The 19,509-nt window shown below is 36.6% G+C and overlaps 1 protein-coding gene across 1 annotated transcript; it reads right to left on the minus strand.

The window, feature by feature from the left end:
- Positions 1-1,337: 1,337 nt before the first annotated feature.
- On the minus strand, positions 1,338-18,690 carry LOC129761379 (uncharacterized). The gene is made up of 4 exons (XM_055759101.1): positions 17,983-18,690; positions 17,665-17,937; positions 14,115-14,309; positions 1,338-1,480 (listed from the first exon to the last, which is right to left on the minus strand). Exons 1-4 carry the CDS (start codon positions 18,584-18,586, stop codon positions 1,338-1,340), a joined length of 1,215 nt encoding a protein of 404 aa, XP_055615076.1. The 5' UTR covers positions 18,587-18,690.
- Positions 18,691-19,509: the final 819 nt, after the last annotated feature.

Raw genomic sequence — 19,509 nt, forward strand, 5'->3', positions numbered from 1 at the left:
GAATGTGCGCTTAGTAAGAAATCGTGGATGTGATAACGAAATATGAATTTGGGGCGAGACGAAGTTTGCCGGGTCATCTAGTAATGATATAATAATAAGCTGCACACTCGAACCATCTCCCCTGATGAATCGATGAATTATTATCGATCCAAAGGTATAATACATTACTTTATTGAATCACCTTACGCTTTCTGTACACTAGAACACAAATCAATCAATACATCAAGTCGTAACTTTCGGGTGAATTTGACATTTGAAATTAATTCAGAAACCATAACGTGTTCTCTTTGATGAAAAAATTCCCGAAATGAATTTCATTACAAGTATCCGTCCTGCCCGCCCCTCGCCCCCCATAAAGTATATCTTGAGAACGGTGCCATTTCAGTAGCGTAATCCTGACGTAATGTCCTCATAGAATCTCCAGCAGCTAACGTGAAAATTTTCAGTTACAATTCATTGTCATCCCCCGGTGGAATCTCAACCATCCTCTGCATTGAAGCCGACGACGCGGAAGCTGCGGCGACATTTGCGTCCCCACGCCCCCGGACTCCAGACCGGACGAAGATTCGCTGATGTTGGGAAAATAATTTTAAGCTGCTTCCGTCTATTCGTTTCCGTGCCTGCCCTAGCTATAATTTTATTAACGATTCCACCAGGTATCTTCTTTACGGACTGAAAAATTGCTCTAGCTTGCGGGATCAGTCTTACGCGGGGGTCACGTCGTGTAGGTTGGAACGGAGCTCGATGCACTGGAATGAGGAAGGCAAAGGTAATTGCATATTTTATGGCAGTATTTTATTGAATTTTACGCTTCCGCCACGATTCCTTCCCACGCGTTCCGCAGATTTCGGCGGCCTTTGACGCGCGCGAGAGCGTTTCGATTTTGGCTGGCGGAATGTTTGGTTCGAATTCCATTGGAGGTAAAATTTAGCACGTTATAAAACATTAACGTCGGTCGATGGTAATTTTGGTTTGAATTGCAAGCGGTAATTTAGTTGATTTTTTTCCCTCCAGAAAGCGATTTAACACCACGGGATGATCTTTTGTAAGAAACTGTACCCAAACGATAAGAAAACAAAACCCGATTTCTTGATTTTCAGCAATTTTATTTCGAAAGTTCGAAGCTAACCCAAGTCATATTCGATGAGAGAAAGGTCAGATTGTGCTATTGTTACAAATGCAATTAATCGTCGAAGTCATGTGTTATTATGTGGCGTGTTGCACAAATAGATTGCTCCGCAGTGATACAGATAAGGTAGCATTGCTGGACATAATTACAATACGTGCTCCTGTCGATCGCCTTTGTCTAATACTGTCCAAACCTCAATAACACAGTGCTAGAAATCGTAGCAATTCCCAGGGGAGAGCTCCCGATAAAGCAAATAGCTATTATTAATTCTGACTTCAGCATAGAAGTAGTTACTCGTGTAACCAGCAGCCCACAATGGTTGCATATCCAAAAGCAGATTCGAGAGACTTTCTGCGGTGTGGTTTGTAGCATGGCTTCAAACTGTTGGAGAAACATTATAGACGCATAAATCTTCCCGCCGGAGATGTACCTGAATCCTGGGCGGGATGGGGATGTGTTTTCTCTTCCCGCAGTACTATCGACGAAAGGTCGTGTCGGGGGTTCGCATCAACGGCAACGTTGTAAGGTTTCATCCGGCACCGTAATCGTAAATGTCTTCTTACGTACTAATTAATTCATATCTAAACGTTTTATAACTATTATTACTGTTTACTGACGTTGCTCTATTTCATTGGTCTCGGGAGCCGAGAACAGGCGAGAAGACAACTGCCTCTCTGAGAACTATCGTTTCATGGTTGAATTCTTGTGTTGCATTGTAAACAGGAATTATTTATTTATATTATTACCATAGTCCTTTGCTTCCTTGAGTATTAATGAAGCAATTTTAACACTCACACCTCCTGTTTTACGTATAATAGATTATATTATGCAGTGACATACGTTTGGACGCACCTAGAGTTATTGAGGAAACATATCAAGAAATTTTGAGAACCAACATTTTACTCGGGTTGTCAGGCTTTCTTACTGACTTTTCGTCAGAAATTAATTATATTTTCATTAAACAATACTTCTATTGCTTTTTTTTCATTTTGAAAAAAAAACTATGTGAAAAACCAATACAATACCCAACAAGGCATCCATACATCAGAAGAAGGGAAATTCTACAGGAAAAAGTTCTTCTCACAACAACTTTCACATGTTTTCTTTGATAAAATTACAACCAATGTAATTTTATTTCATTTTTTAAAATGTTTATGACAAACAGTTTCCTCCAAATTTTTGTAGATCTCACGCAAATTTCAGATTGTAAAAATTGAAGAAAACAAAACTTGAACCTTTTTAAAAAGGCCTCTAATTTTTTAAAGATTTTAAGTACAGTAACTTACCTCTAATTAGACATCTAACTAATTGGACAGACCTGTAAAGCGACACGAATAATTGGACATTTTCGCCTCTAATTGGACATTTTTGTAAACATGGAGTTTGGGACCCAAATAATGGCCCCAGATTGAAAGTCGCTACCAGACGTCGACACTGTCCCTCTGTCACCGCGAATGTTCAATTACAGGTCACACTTGCCTCCAATGCGACACTGAGTATGTCGTATTAGAGGTAACTTACTGTATGCAAAGTTTCCTGAATATGTTTACACCCGCACAGTTGCATAGTTTCACAGTCAATTCCTAAAACGAGTTTGCATGAAATTCTTCAATACGTCAAGATTTTCCAGAAAAAAACAACGTAAAAAATAGAAGGCGATTTTGATGAGTTCCCAAACATGACTACGGAATGCACTAAACAAAAAAAAACACGTGCACCCAAGAATAATAACGCACGCTATGTATTAGAACACTGTGCCAATTTGTTTAGCTTAATCCAACGGAGCGGTAAACATGGGAAATGACACATCAATCTTGTACAAACAGAACAGTTCTGTTTTTTCCTTCATCCAACCGCTCGCGACTAATATTTACTAATGTTTATTTGCGCTGTGCTTTGTTTAGAATGGGAATTATTAATTCAATCTCATGTTTGATCAACTCGTAAGATCAGTTTTACATTTCAATATTTATAACACCACGTTCCCAACCACGCTTTTTCAGAAACGAATCTTCTCTGAAAACGTTTCATGTTGATGCATAAAGGGAATGCATACTTTGAATTAAGTTGTGTGCAACTAATATCGCAAAAATGTTAGATAGAGGAACAAAGAAGTAATTTATTTGTAATTCAACGGGGAAATTCTTTTGATACTTCCAGAGCTCATGCAAATACAAATACCATTAAAACGGACACATTCTTCGTGATAAGTTGAAGCCTTTCGTCAGTATCTTTCATCCATATACATTTCTATAGTTCAAACACAGATAAAGGGCCTGATTCTCGAAAACACTTCATGGTGGACACGAAATGAAACGTATTCGCGATGACAACGGTACGGTGTCGACATCTGGGTACGAAATTAGTTCCAATAAAACTTATCATTATAATATCAAATTATCTTCAGATAAAATTTTTGTATGAGATTATTATACCACATGAAGAAAATAAAGTTTTCCATTCACATTGAACACCAGTTTAATGCGAAGAAGTTAATTCTCATTAATGATTTTTATTTGAAAAGTACAGTAAAACCTGTTTTTGTGCGTTTTTTTTGTGCGAATTTTTTTTGTGCAATTTTCTGTTCTTGTGCGATTTATTTTGTGCGGTGTATGAAAAGAAGCATATTTGACGAAGTTATTGTTCATTTAGTTTTTTTTTATGGTTTATATGCATTTCAGTGCGAAAAAAGCATAATTGCGTCTCAAATATCCACTTCTGAAATCATTCCTCTCCTCTCATCAAATGCAAGTTTTTCTAAGTTTTTGCATGACATGATTTCTAACAGCAACACGTTTCGACATGCAACTAAAAGCACAAAGCAGTCACGCGCAACCGAAAAGGCAAAATGTCCTATCGCAAAGCAGGGAAACAAAAGGAAATTGAACGGTGAATGGCGTGGATTTTAGTTTTTTTCTTGGTGGGAACTTTTTTTATGCGGTCCCTATCTACCGCACAAAAAAAGTTTGCACTACTGTTGAAGTTTTGCACGATTTTTTTATGCGACTTTTTTGTGCGGTCCCTATCTCCCGCACAACAAAAAAGGTTTGCCTGTACTCATTTTGCCTGAAAACTCATTGTTATCTTCGACACTTCACTAACTCGTAAAACGTAGTTCAATGGCGTGCCGTTTATTTCGTTTCCACCGTGAAGTGTATTCGAGAATCAGACCTAAAGTAAACTAAAGAATCATAGAGAGATTATGTTTGGCTTGATATTTATGGCCCAATCGTTGTCTAGAACGTCTCCGGGTGTAGCACACAACAATCTTCAAGCAGTGATAACATATGCCGCTTTGCTTCAAAAGGTGAACATGTTTAACACTAAACCTACCACGAGGGGTCAAATGACCAATTTTGAACTGTTTTGTCAAAATTTTCTTGCAAATTACATTTTCACAACATCATTTGCCTACACTACACTTTTCTTGAAACACACATCGATTGTATTTTTCAATATATACTCCTCTCTTGTTATTTTTTGACGTAGATCTACGTCTTTCAGGAAGGGTGTCAAATCAGAAAACAGGTCACGTTTTTATGAAATAAAGTTAACGTTAATAACTATTTTCACTTTGAACGAATTCTCATGATTTGCATGCCAATCGAATCGGAAATTCTCTAAGATTTGTTTGATATGCTATTCATTATAATTCGCTAATCTCTAAACGGTTTAAATTCATGAAAACTGGAAGAACTTCCTTTTTCCCCATACATTCGTTCTGCCGATTTGTGTGCTAACCCTACCCGTATTTCGAATGCTTATAACTCGAACATTTCTTAACAGACTGGAAAGATGTTTGCATCAATTGATAGGAAATATTTCTATGCGTTTTGATAGGCCCGAATTACGGTTTCTCCAACACAGACTTCATAATCGATTTACCCGTGGAAATCCGTTTTGCAAATATACATGCAAGTCGGGGGTATTTTGACGTGGGACTACGTCTAACCGGAATATATGGGGGGTAAAATGAAAACATAAACACTGAACATGCAGGAAAAAATGCAAGATTTCGAATGCTTATAACTCGAACATTTTCTACTGGATCGGAAAGATGTTTGCATCAATTGATAGGGAATATTTCTACGCATCTATCGCAATTAATAAAATGTCATTTTTCATTAGATAAATAATTGAATAACTGTAAAATGTTAAGCGTTATCTAAACGCCCTAACTGCCTCGTTTTGATTAGCCCGATTTACGGTTTCCCCAACACAGACTTCAAAGCCAAGCAGCGTTGGGGAAATCGGAATTGAAAATACATGAAAGTAGGGGGACTTTTGTTCTCTCCGAAATATGTTCCCTAACACAGACTTCAAAACCAAGCAGCATTGGCGAAACCGACATTGCAAATACATGAAAGTAGGGGCAGCTTTTGTTCCCATCGAAATGCGTTTCTCTACACAGACTTCAAATCCATTTTTGTTCCGACTGAAATGTGTTTCCCTACTACAGACTTCAAATCCATGGAGCGAGGGAAATTGGCATTGCTAATACATGCAAGTCGAGGGCAATTTGTTCCGACTAAAATATGTTTCCCCAACACAGGCTTCAGAACCAAGGTGTCTAGGAAAATTGGGATTGCAAATTCATGCAGGTCGGGAGTATTTTTGTTCCGACTGAAATCCGATTACCTATAAAGGCTTCTAAACCAACTGCGAATACTTTTATTCTCGCTTGCCTTTGTGCAGACTCGAATGCGTTTCCCTAACACGGTCTCCTAAATTTAGGTACCTGGTAAGATCGTGCAGACACTAGAGACATGGCATTTGTTCAAACTTTTACTCACAACGCAAATATATTGAATTCAATTGAATTCGGAAATTGTTTCATTCAATCAAAAATTCAATCAATACATACAAATGATTATTAAGCTAAGGTAGTCCCACGTCAACCTTGCGGTTATATCATAGATATAACCCACCCATTTTTTTTTTTGGTGTTGAGTACTTTTGTACTCGCTTGTCGTTGAGCAGACCGGAATATGTTTCCCTAAAACGTACTTTTAAACTGAGAAGCCTGAGAAAATCGACATTCCATATACTAGAGGAGAATGAACTTTAGCGATTTTAGAACTACGTAAACATGGGTGGTGCAATAATTTTAGAGGGAAATGTCAAATACAATGATCTTTTGACAATTCCTCCGTTCACATATTATGGTAGTCCTAGACTTCATATCAAACGTAAAAGGACGTTCATCAAATTTATTTGTAACGAAGAACATAATCTATTACAAAAAACAGGAAGTGGGTTATATCTGTGGTATAACCGCAAGGGTGACGTAGGACTATCGTTGATTTAGTGATCATTTGTTTTTAGTTGTATCTGAATCAATTCTGAACGAATGTATAAATTAATATTTGGGGGACTTCGATAACGAGAGCGTTACGTTGAAGGCACAATATTCAGCAAAAGAAGCAATCACACGAAAGTTGTATAATACATAATACATTGCTTGTATTGTGATATGATTTGTATTCCATTTCCAATAGACAAAATATCTGTTGCATCAAATCAGTCTACATAATTTTTGCGTTCGAGCGTTCGTTTGAGAAATTGTTGAGTAAACATCGTTTGCCAGTGCGCGTAGTGCGGGAATTTATTCTTAAGATTAATTGCACCTCTATTAAATTGCCGAAAGACGTGGTCTTACGTTGATCGTACTTGATTGAAAAAGCACAAAACCAGATGTATTTGGTCGCAGTGTTATATGGATAGAAAACATTAAAATAAACTCTTTCGCTTGAATGTTTTTTTCAATTCCCAGGGGAACTGTCAGATTATTTTTCAGCAACGATAACATCTTTCCGGAATCTTGTCGACGCTGGATGGCAACCAAACGAAAATAGTTCCACGCGTGTATGTGTGTCTGTGTGGCGGCTGCTCCGATGTCTCCGATGTTTTTCGATGCTGATACTCTCTTGGTCGCCTTCTCTTTTCCTCCTGATTGATCGGGTTTTCTGCGCTCCCTCGCAGTTCCTAACAAACTGAATGCGTTTCAGGTCAGGTCAATCCCTCGATTCCTCGCCGTCCAGCTCCTCCAGCTCGTTCAGTACGTTCAGTAACGATGTCTTGTCGATGTCCTCACGAAAAATGAATGCGTTTCACCACCAGAGTACGCTTAAGTATGCTTTTTGTCCGTAATTGAGTTTGAAACTTTCAGCGACTGAGCAATAATCGATTGAAAATTATATGGCTTTCGCGATGCGAAACATTTTCCGTTGTGCGCGCATCCAATATTGGATACGAAAATATCCTACTGATGGAGAAGAACAACCTTCAGAAGCTTTCCTGCTAATTGCACTTGACTATAACGATAACATCTTTCCAGATTCTCCTCGATACTCGAAGCCCACCAGTGGTTAATGCTAACTCGATAACTACATGTTAATTGCAAAAATTAAAAATGTATTTGGCCGCAGTGTTATATGGTTAGAAAAAATTAAAATAAACTCTTTCGCTTGAATGTTTTTTTTTCAATTCCCGGGGAACTGTCAGATTATTTTTCAGCAACGATAACATCTTTCCGGAATCTTCTCGATGCTGGATGGCAGCCAAACGAAAATAGTTCCGCACGTGTATGTGTATGTGTGTGTGACGACTGCTCCAATGTCTCAAACAGAACCGTTTGTGGCATCACTCTCCTCCTGATGGATTCCCTTCTGGCCTAAGGTGCACAAACAGGCTCTTGGCGACAGCGCACATCAGCACTTTCATGATAAGTGAAGTTAGCTTCACCACAACAGCGACAACATGCTCCAATCGCTGTTCAATTATAACTGAGTGGATTTCCGAGTGGCGCTCGCTTATATACCGATTGGTGATTTGACCCGTGCAACCATTCATATGATATTAGAGAGATTTGTATGTGTGTTTGTGATAAAAAAACCTTTTGCATTACACATTTTTGCTATTGTTTTATATATTTTGTTGTATTTGTGAATGAAGAGTGAATGATTAGAATTAATTGTATTGCTGACTATCCAAGCGAGCTAACAGTAACCATTCCAAGCTACAGGGCTATTTTGCGTGTCAAAAATTGTCATTTAATTATTTTGCTAATAATTGTTATCCCAAAATGTCGAAATATACAGGAGAAAGATGGTTTCTCAACAAAACTATATAAATCGAGTCATTGTTCACTAATTATTCATAAATGGTCACTTGACCCTCTGTGGTAGGAATAGGTGTACATGAAACATCGGTAGGTGTAGTGTAAAACAACTTATTGTTGTTCAATTATAATTTTGTCAAATCCAAATTTATCTAATAGTTATTTTGATCAACACATTGATGGACTTTTTGTCTTAGCGTTGTTTACGTAAGTTTCAAATTTTATGCGTTTTATTTGGTATTATTAATTCTTGGCACCAGCTGCTTCCCCCTTGTTTAAGGCAATATTATAGTCTAGAAATTTAAAAAAATCAATCAATTTGCTTCATATTTCTGGAGTATAGGCATTCAAGACCTCCCGTGGCCGAGTGGTTAGCGTCAAACCTAACATGCCGGGGGTTCGGGTTCGATTCCCGTTCTGGTCGGGGAAATTTTTCTTCAAAGAAATTTCCTCTGACTTGCACTGTGGTCAGGCGTATTCTAGAGCTTGCCACTCAGAATGCATTCAAGGCGTGTTATTTGGCATAGAAATCTCAACTAAGTACTAATGAAAATGACGCAAGTAATACTACGTTGAGACGGCGGAGTTCCTATAGGAACGTTAGTGCCAGATAAGAAGAAGAAGGCATTCAAGACCATATCGTAGAAAGGATTCTTCGAAAATCTCATTGTTTACCGAGTTATAGCTATTTTAGTGATGCGGTGTCTCATCTAGTACGGCCAAAACAATTATCTTCAAACGCGTTTTTCTCGACACTAGTTTTTTTTTCAAACTGGCGTACATAGGGTTGCCAATAATGTTTTTCAAAAAACTGGTAGATTGCTCTCAAAAAAACTGGAAGAAAACTGTATTCTGAAGAACCGTTTTATTTTAAGAAGATTGGCTTTGATCTATATAATTTTTTTGACGTAGGACTACGTCTAACCGGAAGATATAGGGGGTGAAATGGAAATCTAGGCACTGAACAAGTAGGAAAAAATGCAAGATTTGGAACGCTTATAACTCGAGCATTTCTTAATAGATCGCAAAGGTTTTTGCATCAATTGATAGGAAATATATCTACGCATCTATCATAACGAATAACATTTAATTTTTCTTGAGATAAATAATTGAATAATTGTGAAATATCAAGCATTGTCAAAATGCACTATGTGCCCATTTTTGATTGGTCCATTTTGTGCTCTTCAAATCGTACCGACCAAAACGGGCAACCAGAGCAGCAGCGAAATAGATTGAAGCACGATTGGAAAGGAAAAAGAAAAAAATGAACGAAACATTGGTCGCAGTCTCACACATGCGTAATTCTCTACCAGCCAGTCAGCTTAAAAATCCCCGCTCCGCTGCCGTAACGATCATTCTCATTCAAACCGTACACCACATCGGTTCGCATCACAACACATCAACAAACCAACCCAAGCAGCCATGTCTGGACATGGTAAAGGAGGAAAAGTAAAGGGAAAGGCAAAATCCCGCTCGAACCGTGTTGATCTGGAGTTCCCCGCAAGGGTAGCTAGGCCGAGCGCGTTATTACCAGTGCACCAGTCCACCTAGCCGGCGTTATATAGTTTCGGCCGCCGAAGTGATCGAGTAAGCTGGCAAAGCTGCTCGCGACGATAAGAAAACTCGCATTCGGAACAGGACACATTCGGTTCGGTGGACATCAAGACAACAGGCAGTTGCAGCGAGTGGCGAGTGGCAAACGCAATCGCAAAACGGCATCAGGTAGCAGAAGAAAAAAGTTTGTTCTTTATACAAACTGCTTTGGTGGCAAATCCAGAACAAGGCGGCATCGAGGGCGTTCGAAATGGTTTTTTTTTCAAAACCACGAGTACTAAGTTTTCTAAATGTAAACCATTCCATAAAACAAGGCGCTTTTCAGGGCCATTAAACCTTCCAAAAAAGAGTTTAGGAAATACAGTTCAATGCTTTCTAAAATAATATCCAAAATAATAATAAAACACTAATTGATTTTTTCATAATTTGTTTGCCAGGATACGATGAGTATGTGAATTTGTCAGTTGTTCTGAGCTTATTGATTTTCACCAATTCTTAAATTGCTTCTAGATTGAGAGTACAGTAATTTACACTTATCTCGACATTTAGCTAATTGGACGGACCTGTAATGCGACATATTTAGTTAGACATTTTTGTAAACATAGAGTTCGGGGTCCAAATTATGACCCCACATTGAAAGTCGAGACTGTACCACTGTCATCGCAAATGTTCAATTACAGGTTAAAATTACCTCCAATCCGATACTGAATGGTGGTAATGCGACGTGCCATTGAATGTAATTTACTGTAAAATATGTCACAAGCTGGAAGAAATTTTCCAACTGTGAAAGCTGTGGCGAGTGGCAAATGCAATCGCTAAACAGAAAGGTTTAGCCGAACAAGATGGGGATATCGAGTGACAACAAAACAATAAACTCTTTAGATTGAAGATAATTTTGTGATCCTGAAAAGGACCCTTTTTAGTCTGCGTGTGAATCCAACGAGCGAACAAATCGTAATGAATGTATTTTTCTTTCTTTCTTTCTTTGTTTTTAAGAGGCTTTAAACTTTGCAGTTCATTCGCCTCTAATGTATTTTTTTGCCATCGCTCCCTTTTAACGCTCATTCGTTCGTCTCGTTGGACTCGCCCCTCTGGCTGAGTCTGCCGATTTTTCTCTATCCTGTGAGTGCTGTGAGTGTGTACCGCTAGAGTATAAAACACGCGGACCCCAAAAAAATATCTTATTTTCTTTCAAACCGTAAACCCGTGTGGTTGTACGGCATCGGCATCGTGGACGTAACAAAGGAGGACAAGTTAGGGGAAAGGCAAAGTCTCACTCGAACCGTACAGGTCTCCAGTTCCCTGTTGGTCGCATTCACTGATTGCTCTGCAAGGGTAACTAGGCCGAACGGATTGGTGCCGGAGCACCAGCATACCTAACAGCGATTATAGAGTTTCGGCCGTCGGAGTGCTCGAGATGGCTTGCAAAGCTGCTCACGACAATCAGAAAACCCGCATCAAGAACAGAGCAGCTTCGGTTCGGCGCTCATCAAGGCAACAATTAGTTTCAGTGAGTGGCAAAGTGTTTCTCCGGCACGTCGCATTAAATGTAATTTACTGAACAACATGTCACAAGCTGGATGGGAAGAAATTTTCCAACTGTATAAGCTGTGGCGAGTGGCAAACGCAATAGCTAAACAGGAAGGTTTAACCGAACAAGATGGGAATATCGAGTGATAATAAAAACACAACACCAAAGGTTCTTTTCAGAACCATCAACATATTCATAAAGAGTAAACAGTAAACTAATCCATTTTTTCAGGTAGATAGGTAGGTATTCACGTAGGAGAAGAAAATAAAACAATATATTTAAAATATATATTTAACGAAAGCTGTCCCCTTTGTATAGTCCTACGTCACTCCGGTTATGTCCCCGACATTACCCACCCGTCTTTTTTATCCATTCCAATGCTAAAGAAATAAAATTTTCTTTGAAGCTTCGTGTAGTAATTCTATGGAGTTCATAAAACTGTAATTACTGTGAAACGATATTTGAGGGACGGTTTTATTTGAGCAAAACTTGAAAAGTCTCGCATTTATCGCTTGATATCCATAAAATCGCTGATAGAAGATCGTCGCAAAACTGCGAATAGTTCAATACCTCAAAAAGGCACGGATTAGCATAAGATACGAGGTAAAATAAAAAAAAGCAGCTTCCCATAATTTTATTCCAATATTCAATAGAGCACATTCAATGTCAAAACGACACTGCTCAAGTATTACTTTAATATTGAAATTATCAAGTTTTGGTATTGAGAAGCTATTTCTCTCATTTTTTTCGGTATTATTCATTGGTAATTTACTTCTTATATAAGACTTGTCCAACCCAACTTTTAGTATGAAGATCAAAATGGAGTATCCTTAAATATTACCATTTATGGTAGATCAATTGGTCTGAACTTCAGAATGGTTTGGAGGACCTACAACATCAGAAATTTATATAAATTGAAACAAAGTGTAGCGCATTGGGTAGGCTGTTAAACAAGATAAAAATTGAGTGATAGCCTGTTTTTGAAGTAGTTTGATAAGTTTCCAGGATTCGGTTTGCTCTTCGTTTTAGTATTTTCGACAAAACACCGACGAATTGAACGAAATGGGAAGAACCGAATAACAACCTCGCCTGTCGCAGAAGTCCATGAGGTACATGAAACTCGACTGAAGAACAGTATATTTTCACTACACGCACTACGCGCTAAACGTATTGAATTCGGAAATGTAAGCAATACTGAGTTGATTATGTAAGAAAAGAGAGATCGATCTAAGGTCGAACGATAAAATGGGTAGGTTATATCTATGATACAACCGCAAAGTTGACGTGGGACAATTATCTAGTATTCAAACCAGACTTCATGAGTGACCGTTTTCAACTGATTTTATTGTTCAATTTATTTCTTCGCGCACCCATGGTTAGCGATCGTTGCTTATCTTAGTAAGCTAAACAAACGATAGCATGCTAACGCGGATTCCGCATTTGTTATTGTTACAGATCGTATTTCGATCTCGGTCTGACCGTTCTACCGTAGGGTGGCGTTATATTGATATTCGGTACATTATAATTTGTAAATACAAATCTAAAGATGTATGTGTGTGATATACAGTGTAGGGATTCATATGTATGTGTAATCTATAGGTGTGCGTGTGTGTTCTAACTCCTCCCCATTTAGATTGGCGAATCCTCCTGGCATTCGTCTATTCCTCTTATTCGTCTAATTTTTGTATTTAGATCTTTCAGTTTTATAGTAGTCTCTATTTTTGTGCGTCCAAATTTTATTTTAATTATAATAATTGTGACGATTAGACACACTATTATGGTTGTCAAACTAAATGATACGATGTGAAATTTAAAATGAAGGCTCTCTGTTTTAAGTTTAATATAATTTAGTTTCTCTCTTTCAATTTCTTTTTCATTGATTATTTTGTTATAGGTTGTGTTTTTGTTCGATTGTATTATTTTAAATTGATATTGTGCCTCGTGTACGATAAATGTCTTGTTTTCAATACACATTTCTTCTGTTATTTTCAGTATTTTAGGTGGAAAAATTGTAATTTGACCTTGAATGGTTGTAATGTTTGTAGGTTTTCTTATAATAATCAATATGTCAGTATAAATATTTTCATTGATTTCGTCGTCCTCAGTACATTTAGAGGCTAGTAAATATTGGTTACATTCATATTTTTCCTGTGGTGTACAACTATTCCATAGTGTACCATTTTTGTCAATCAATCTGTACTCTCTTTTCATATTTTCGATAGGTAAAATTCTATAAAGTTGAATTTTATTTATTTCCCTTGGAACTTTGTATATAAAGAGCATATTTCTGTTGTTAGAAGTAATTTTGACTGTTCCACAGTGAATTATCTCTGAGATTGATAAATTACTCTTATTTTCTATGTTCAATAATTCATTTTTTGTAAATATGTCTGGATATATTATTTCTTGTTTTGCGAATGAAATTGCTTGTGTTATATAAACTAATTCCTGTATCAAATATTCCAGATTGTGGCTCAGCTTGAGATAAAAATATATCATGTTTTTTTCTTGTATAACTTCATCTATTTGTGTCTGTAAGCCATTTATTCTTATCGTCAATTGATCGTTGATTATAACTTGTTTATTTTCTTCTGTTATTATGTTGTTCATTGTATTATTGATGATTCTTAGGTCATTGGCATCAGGTGAACCTGATAGCCATTTCCAAACTTGTCCTAAAATTTCCCATCTTTTGAATCTTGGGGTGTATATTTTGAAAAATAAATCTTTTAATTTTGAAAGTTTATCCTGTAGTTCATAGCTAAATGTTGAATTAATACCTCGTGTCATTGTTACGTATTCGTATTCCCCGGCTACATGTTTTATTTGTGTAATGTTGATTTGATGGATTAGAATAACTTCACCATTTGAGACGATACATTCCTTTTCTTCATAAAGTAGATACGCCTTATCCTTGACGTCGATTATTTCTATTCCTAGGATGGCGGTTATTAGGAATATCCACGTGAGTTTCACTGAAAAGATTTTGAATTTATTAGTCGTTTATGGATTTTACGGTTATTCGTATCAACTATATATGAGGGGTGATTTTCCTTTACATAATTAATCCTGTATCTGGGTTTATTTTTGTCTATATCGTTTGTTTTTTCCCATATTTCTTGTCCTTGATCTAAATTTGGATATTCTTCTAATACTTTCTTGTACTGCTCTTGTAGTTTTTCTAAGTCCTCTTTTGTCATGTTATTGAACCATAACTCGATCGGTTTATGTCCGGTGACTTTATGAATCGTGTGATTGTTTTTTCGATAAGCTTGTGCAATTTCCATTTTATTTGGTTTATTTTCTTTCTTTGTACAGCGTAGAATCTCCCTTACTGTAGAGTGGACTCTCTCTATTTGGCCGTTGGTTTCACTTCTATGCACTGGTGTTGTTGTATGATTAATTCCAAGCTCTCTGAATAGAAGTTGAACTTTTTGTGTTAAGAATGATGATTCGTTGTCTGTCATGATATGTTCAGCTTGAGGAAACTCATTTAACATTTCTATGAAAGCTTCTTCAACATCCTGTGTGTTACGTGTGTTTAGAAATCTGAATGTAACATATTTTGTCAATTTATCAATTACATTCATTATAATGTTGTTGTCAATGAAGACTAAATCAGCATGTAAATGTGTTCCTTTCATTGGTACTGGTGTATTTGTAAGTTTCTCCTGTATTGGATTACGATCATATTTTTGTAGTACACATATTTTACATGTTTTTACATATTTTTCAAATAGTGTCCTCATTTTTGGGAAGTAATAGTGCTCGAGTGCCTGTTGAACATTTTCTCTTGCATTGCGATGAGCGTAATCGTGGATTTCTTTAATTTTTTTTCAATTGGTCTTCTTCATCAAATATTTCTTTTACTTCCATTGGTGCGTAGTATATTTTTGTTTTTCTATTAGAGAGATGTTCCTTGTAAGTTTCTTGCAATAATCCAATAATGTTGTTTATCTGTTTTTCCTTCAAAATTCACATAGATGCGTGTTCTGCCATCTTGTGTTGTATACGTAGCTTTTTCACCCTCAATATACACGATGTTCGTAAACTCAAAACTCCTACATCTGCATTGCATCCACGAACCACAACTTTCCACTTCACCCTATCATGGATCAAGCTCATACTCGCCGTTAAACGGTTGACCACTAGTGATAGTGGTGCGCTTAGGAGGCTGCGAGTAGATTATCTCGGAGAGGACCCTTCAGTGCACGATCAACTATTATCCAACAAACTTCGTGAAATATATTAGCATTCTCATACTTTATTCCGCAATTCCATCTATAATTTATAAGATAAATTACTTCAAATAAACAGTTTTTGTTTCTGTATACACTTGTTGTGGTACCTAGAATAGAAGCAGAATATATTGATCCTGTTCCTGAATCATTCACGTTGAAGGACAATTACGCGCGATATATTTGTAATTTGTAGACATTAATAGGAGCAGTAGAACTTGGAAAAAAATATTCGTCTGAGTCTTCTGCGCTATGAGCAGTCATTGTATTAACAGAAACTCTACTCAATGCATCTGCGACTTTGTTAGTATTGCCTGGTTTGTATTTTATTTCTATCTTATATGTTTCAATTGTCGATTTCCATCTTCTTAACTTACTGTTATCATTATTTTGTGATATTGTATAAGTTAATGGTTGATGGTCAGTGAAAACAATTATTTTTTGACCATAAATATAATTCCTTAAATTTTTCAAACTCCATTTTATTGCTAATAACTCCTTCTCTATTGTGGAATAATTTTGTTCACTAGAGCTCAATGTTCTACTGATAAATGTTATGGGCTTTTCGCCTTGCTCTGTTTTTGTGCAAGTACAGCGCCTATAGTAATGTTGCTCGCGTCTGTCGTTAATAAGAATTCTTTCGTATAGTCTGGATATTCTAATGTAGCGTCGTTAGAGATAGCGTTTTTAATTGTTTCGATAGCTTGTCTAGCTTCATGGGTGAGATCTATTCTTGTGTTATTATCTCTTCTGTTGTCAATACCTTTCAAGTAATTGGTTAGTGGTTTGCAAATATGTGCATATCTGTGGATGAATTTTCTGTAATATCCACTAAATCCTAAAAATGCTCTGAGTTCCTTAATTGTCTTTGGTTCGGGATACTCATTTAATGCTTGTAGTTTCTTTGGGTCCGGTCTAATTCCGTCAGTAGAAATAATGTGTCCTAGGAAATTTACTTCTTTCTGTAAAAATTGAGATTTGTCAATTTGAATAGTAACTTTGTGCTCAACCAAAGTTTGGAATATTTTACGTATATTTTGTATATGTTCCTCCAATGTTTTTCCATATATGATGATATCGTCAATATATGCAAATCATATTCTATTCATATGTTCGCCCAATATTTGGTTGATTGCGTGTTGAAAGATTGCCGGCGCATTCTTCAAGCCGAACGGCAATCTTAAAAATTCGTATTTCTCAGTTCCTGTGCTAAATGCTGTTTTTTCAATATCTCTTGTATCTAGTTTACTTTGATGAAACCCATTTTTTAGATCAATAACTGTAAAATATTTTTGTCCTTTCAACTGAGACAATATACTATTTATATCTGGCATTGGAAATTTATATTCGATTGTATTATCGTTTAACTTTCTATAGTCGATGACTATTCTATATTTTTGAATCTGACTGGTATCGATCTTCTTAGAAACGATCCATAACGGGGAATTATATGGTGATTGAGATTTTCTAATGATTCCTTTGTCTAATAGTTCTTGAATTTGTTCTTTAGCTTCGTTTCTCATATTGTGTGGTGGATTATAAGGTCTCGTATAGATAGGAAAATCGTCCTTAGTTCGAATTTTTGCTGGAATGGTTTTCATAGGTTCATTATTATCTTGAAATAATTTGAAATTTTCGCTAATTACTTCTTGCAGTTTATACTTCCCTTCCTCATTTAAATGGGAAGTTTGGATCATATGTATTGCATCAGAGTCATTTTCGTCGTATTTGAGGAATAATTTTGTTTTGGGGAGTATAATAGTGTTATTAACGGTGTTAATAATTGCACCAATTCTTTGTAAGGTTTGAATTCCTATAATCCCGTCATATTTAGTTAAAAGTGGAAGTATATAATATTTTTGATTCTCGTTAACAGAAGGTATAATATTTAAATTTGCAAATTCATTTATAACATTTACACCATTTATGGATTCAACATGAAATCTATTTCGTAGTAGAAATGTTTTATCAACAATTCCTGGTTTGATAAAATTATATTTTGATCCTGTATCAATTAGAAATTTTCTTGTTTTTATTTTTCCTTGAATTTCCAAATATGGAAGGCCCTTTTTATTTAGGGTAAATAGTTGACATGAACTTGCCTCATTTCCGTGTTCCTCGCATTCTTCTATATTATTTATTAGCTGGTTTCTGTTTTCATAATTCACATGTCGTGATCGTGTTGAACGATCGATTTCCATCGGCTCCCCTCTCGGATTATTTCTTAGCTCTCGATCACGCTGAAGTTGTTGCTGGAACTGTTGGTTCTCATGTTGCTGTTGTTGGAATGGTTGGACTTCTCGTTGTTGTTGTAATTGTTGTAAATCTCGCAGTTGATGTGGTTGAAATTCTCGTTGTTCAAAACCTCGTTGTTGTCTTTGAAATGGTTGAAATTCTCGTTGTTCAAAACCTCGTTGTCTTTGAAATGGTTGAAATTCTCGTTGCTCAAAACTTCGTTGTTGTCTTTGAAATGGTTGAAATTCTCGTAGCTCAAAACTGTGTTGTTGTCTTTGAAACGGTTGGAAATCTCGTTGGTGTTGTCGTTGTTGGTATAAAGTACCTTGTTGTTGATACTGAAATCTTTGATCTTGTCTTTGTTGTTGAAAATTGTTATTCGGTTGGTTGGATGATCTTCTTTGATAATTTCTTGCTGGTACTTGTGGAACGTTCGTAATTTCGTTCTTCAATCTTGTGTTAGCTTCCATTGTAATTACATGATGATATGCTTCTTCAAGTGTCTTTGGGTCATACCCAGTAATAATTAATCCATTTATGCCATTTAATCCACGAAGATATGCCGATACAGCTTGCATTTTGTATTGTTCAATTAATGGCTTTGCATTTTGATTGCCGTATTTCAGAATTGTAGAAGATATAAGTTGGTTTAGTCGAGTCGTAATGTATTCATAAAATTCGTGATTACTTTTTCCATGTTGCTCCGCTGTAATAATCTCATATAATAAATGCTCAATTTTCTTTTTTTCACCGAACGCCTCAATAAGTAACTTCTCCATTAGTGAGAAATTTGCTTCGTAATTATTTTTTGCAAGCACTTCCTGTGCAGGTCCAATAATTTTGGATTCTAGTCCAAGCAGAAATGTGTAATAATGACCCTGTTTTTGTTGAGTATCCGAATCCGTTGCAAAAAAAAATTTGGTTGATCCTCCTCGCTTTATTCAGCCAATGGTTAAGGAGATTCGGGTTTCCATCGTAGTCGTTTATAGTTTTTAGAAGAGCCAACGGATCCTCGTGCGACACCTGAGCAATGTGCCCCGTCGTGGGGTTTCTAATTTCGAATGGCGCGAAATTAGCTTCCGGCGTTGGGTTAACTTGGTTATTTAGTTGTGTCACTTGTTGTGCTAGGACACTTATTGCTGCGTTCAAACTTTCAAGTGATGGTGGTGTCGACATTTTTTTTCTTTTTGAACTTACTTGTTCCTCTCAGAGTGATGTCGTTGTCGCTTTCGCTGGCTTGCTACTAACGAGACCTTCACCCGGCTTCCGATTGGGATTAGAACAATGCAGTATTTTTTTTTTTTAATTGCACTGTATCTGGATTGCAGTACCTCCAGATTGCACTTAAATTTTCACACTTTCACTTTCGGGCGAAAATTATCTAGTATTCAAACCAGACTTCATGAGTGACCGTTTTCAACTGATTTTATTGTTCAATTTATTTCTTCGCGCACCCATGGTTAGCGATCGTTGCTTATCTTAGTAAGCTAAACAAAAGATAGCATGCTAACGCGGATTCCGCATTTGTTATTGTTACAGATCGTATTTCGATCTCGGTCTGACCGTTCTACCGTAGGGTGGCGTTATATTGATATTCGGTACATTATAATTTGTAAATACAAATCTAAAGATGTATGTGTGTGATATACAGTGTAGGGATTCATATGTATGTGTAATCTATAGGTGTGTGTGTGTGTGTGTT

The sequence above is a fragment of the Toxorhynchites rutilus genome, chromosome 1 (assembly GCF_029784135.1).
Source record: "Toxorhynchites rutilus septentrionalis strain SRP chromosome 1, ASM2978413v1, whole genome shotgun sequence".
NCBI lineage: Eukaryota > Metazoa > Arthropoda > Insecta > Diptera > Culicidae > Toxorhynchites > Toxorhynchites rutilus.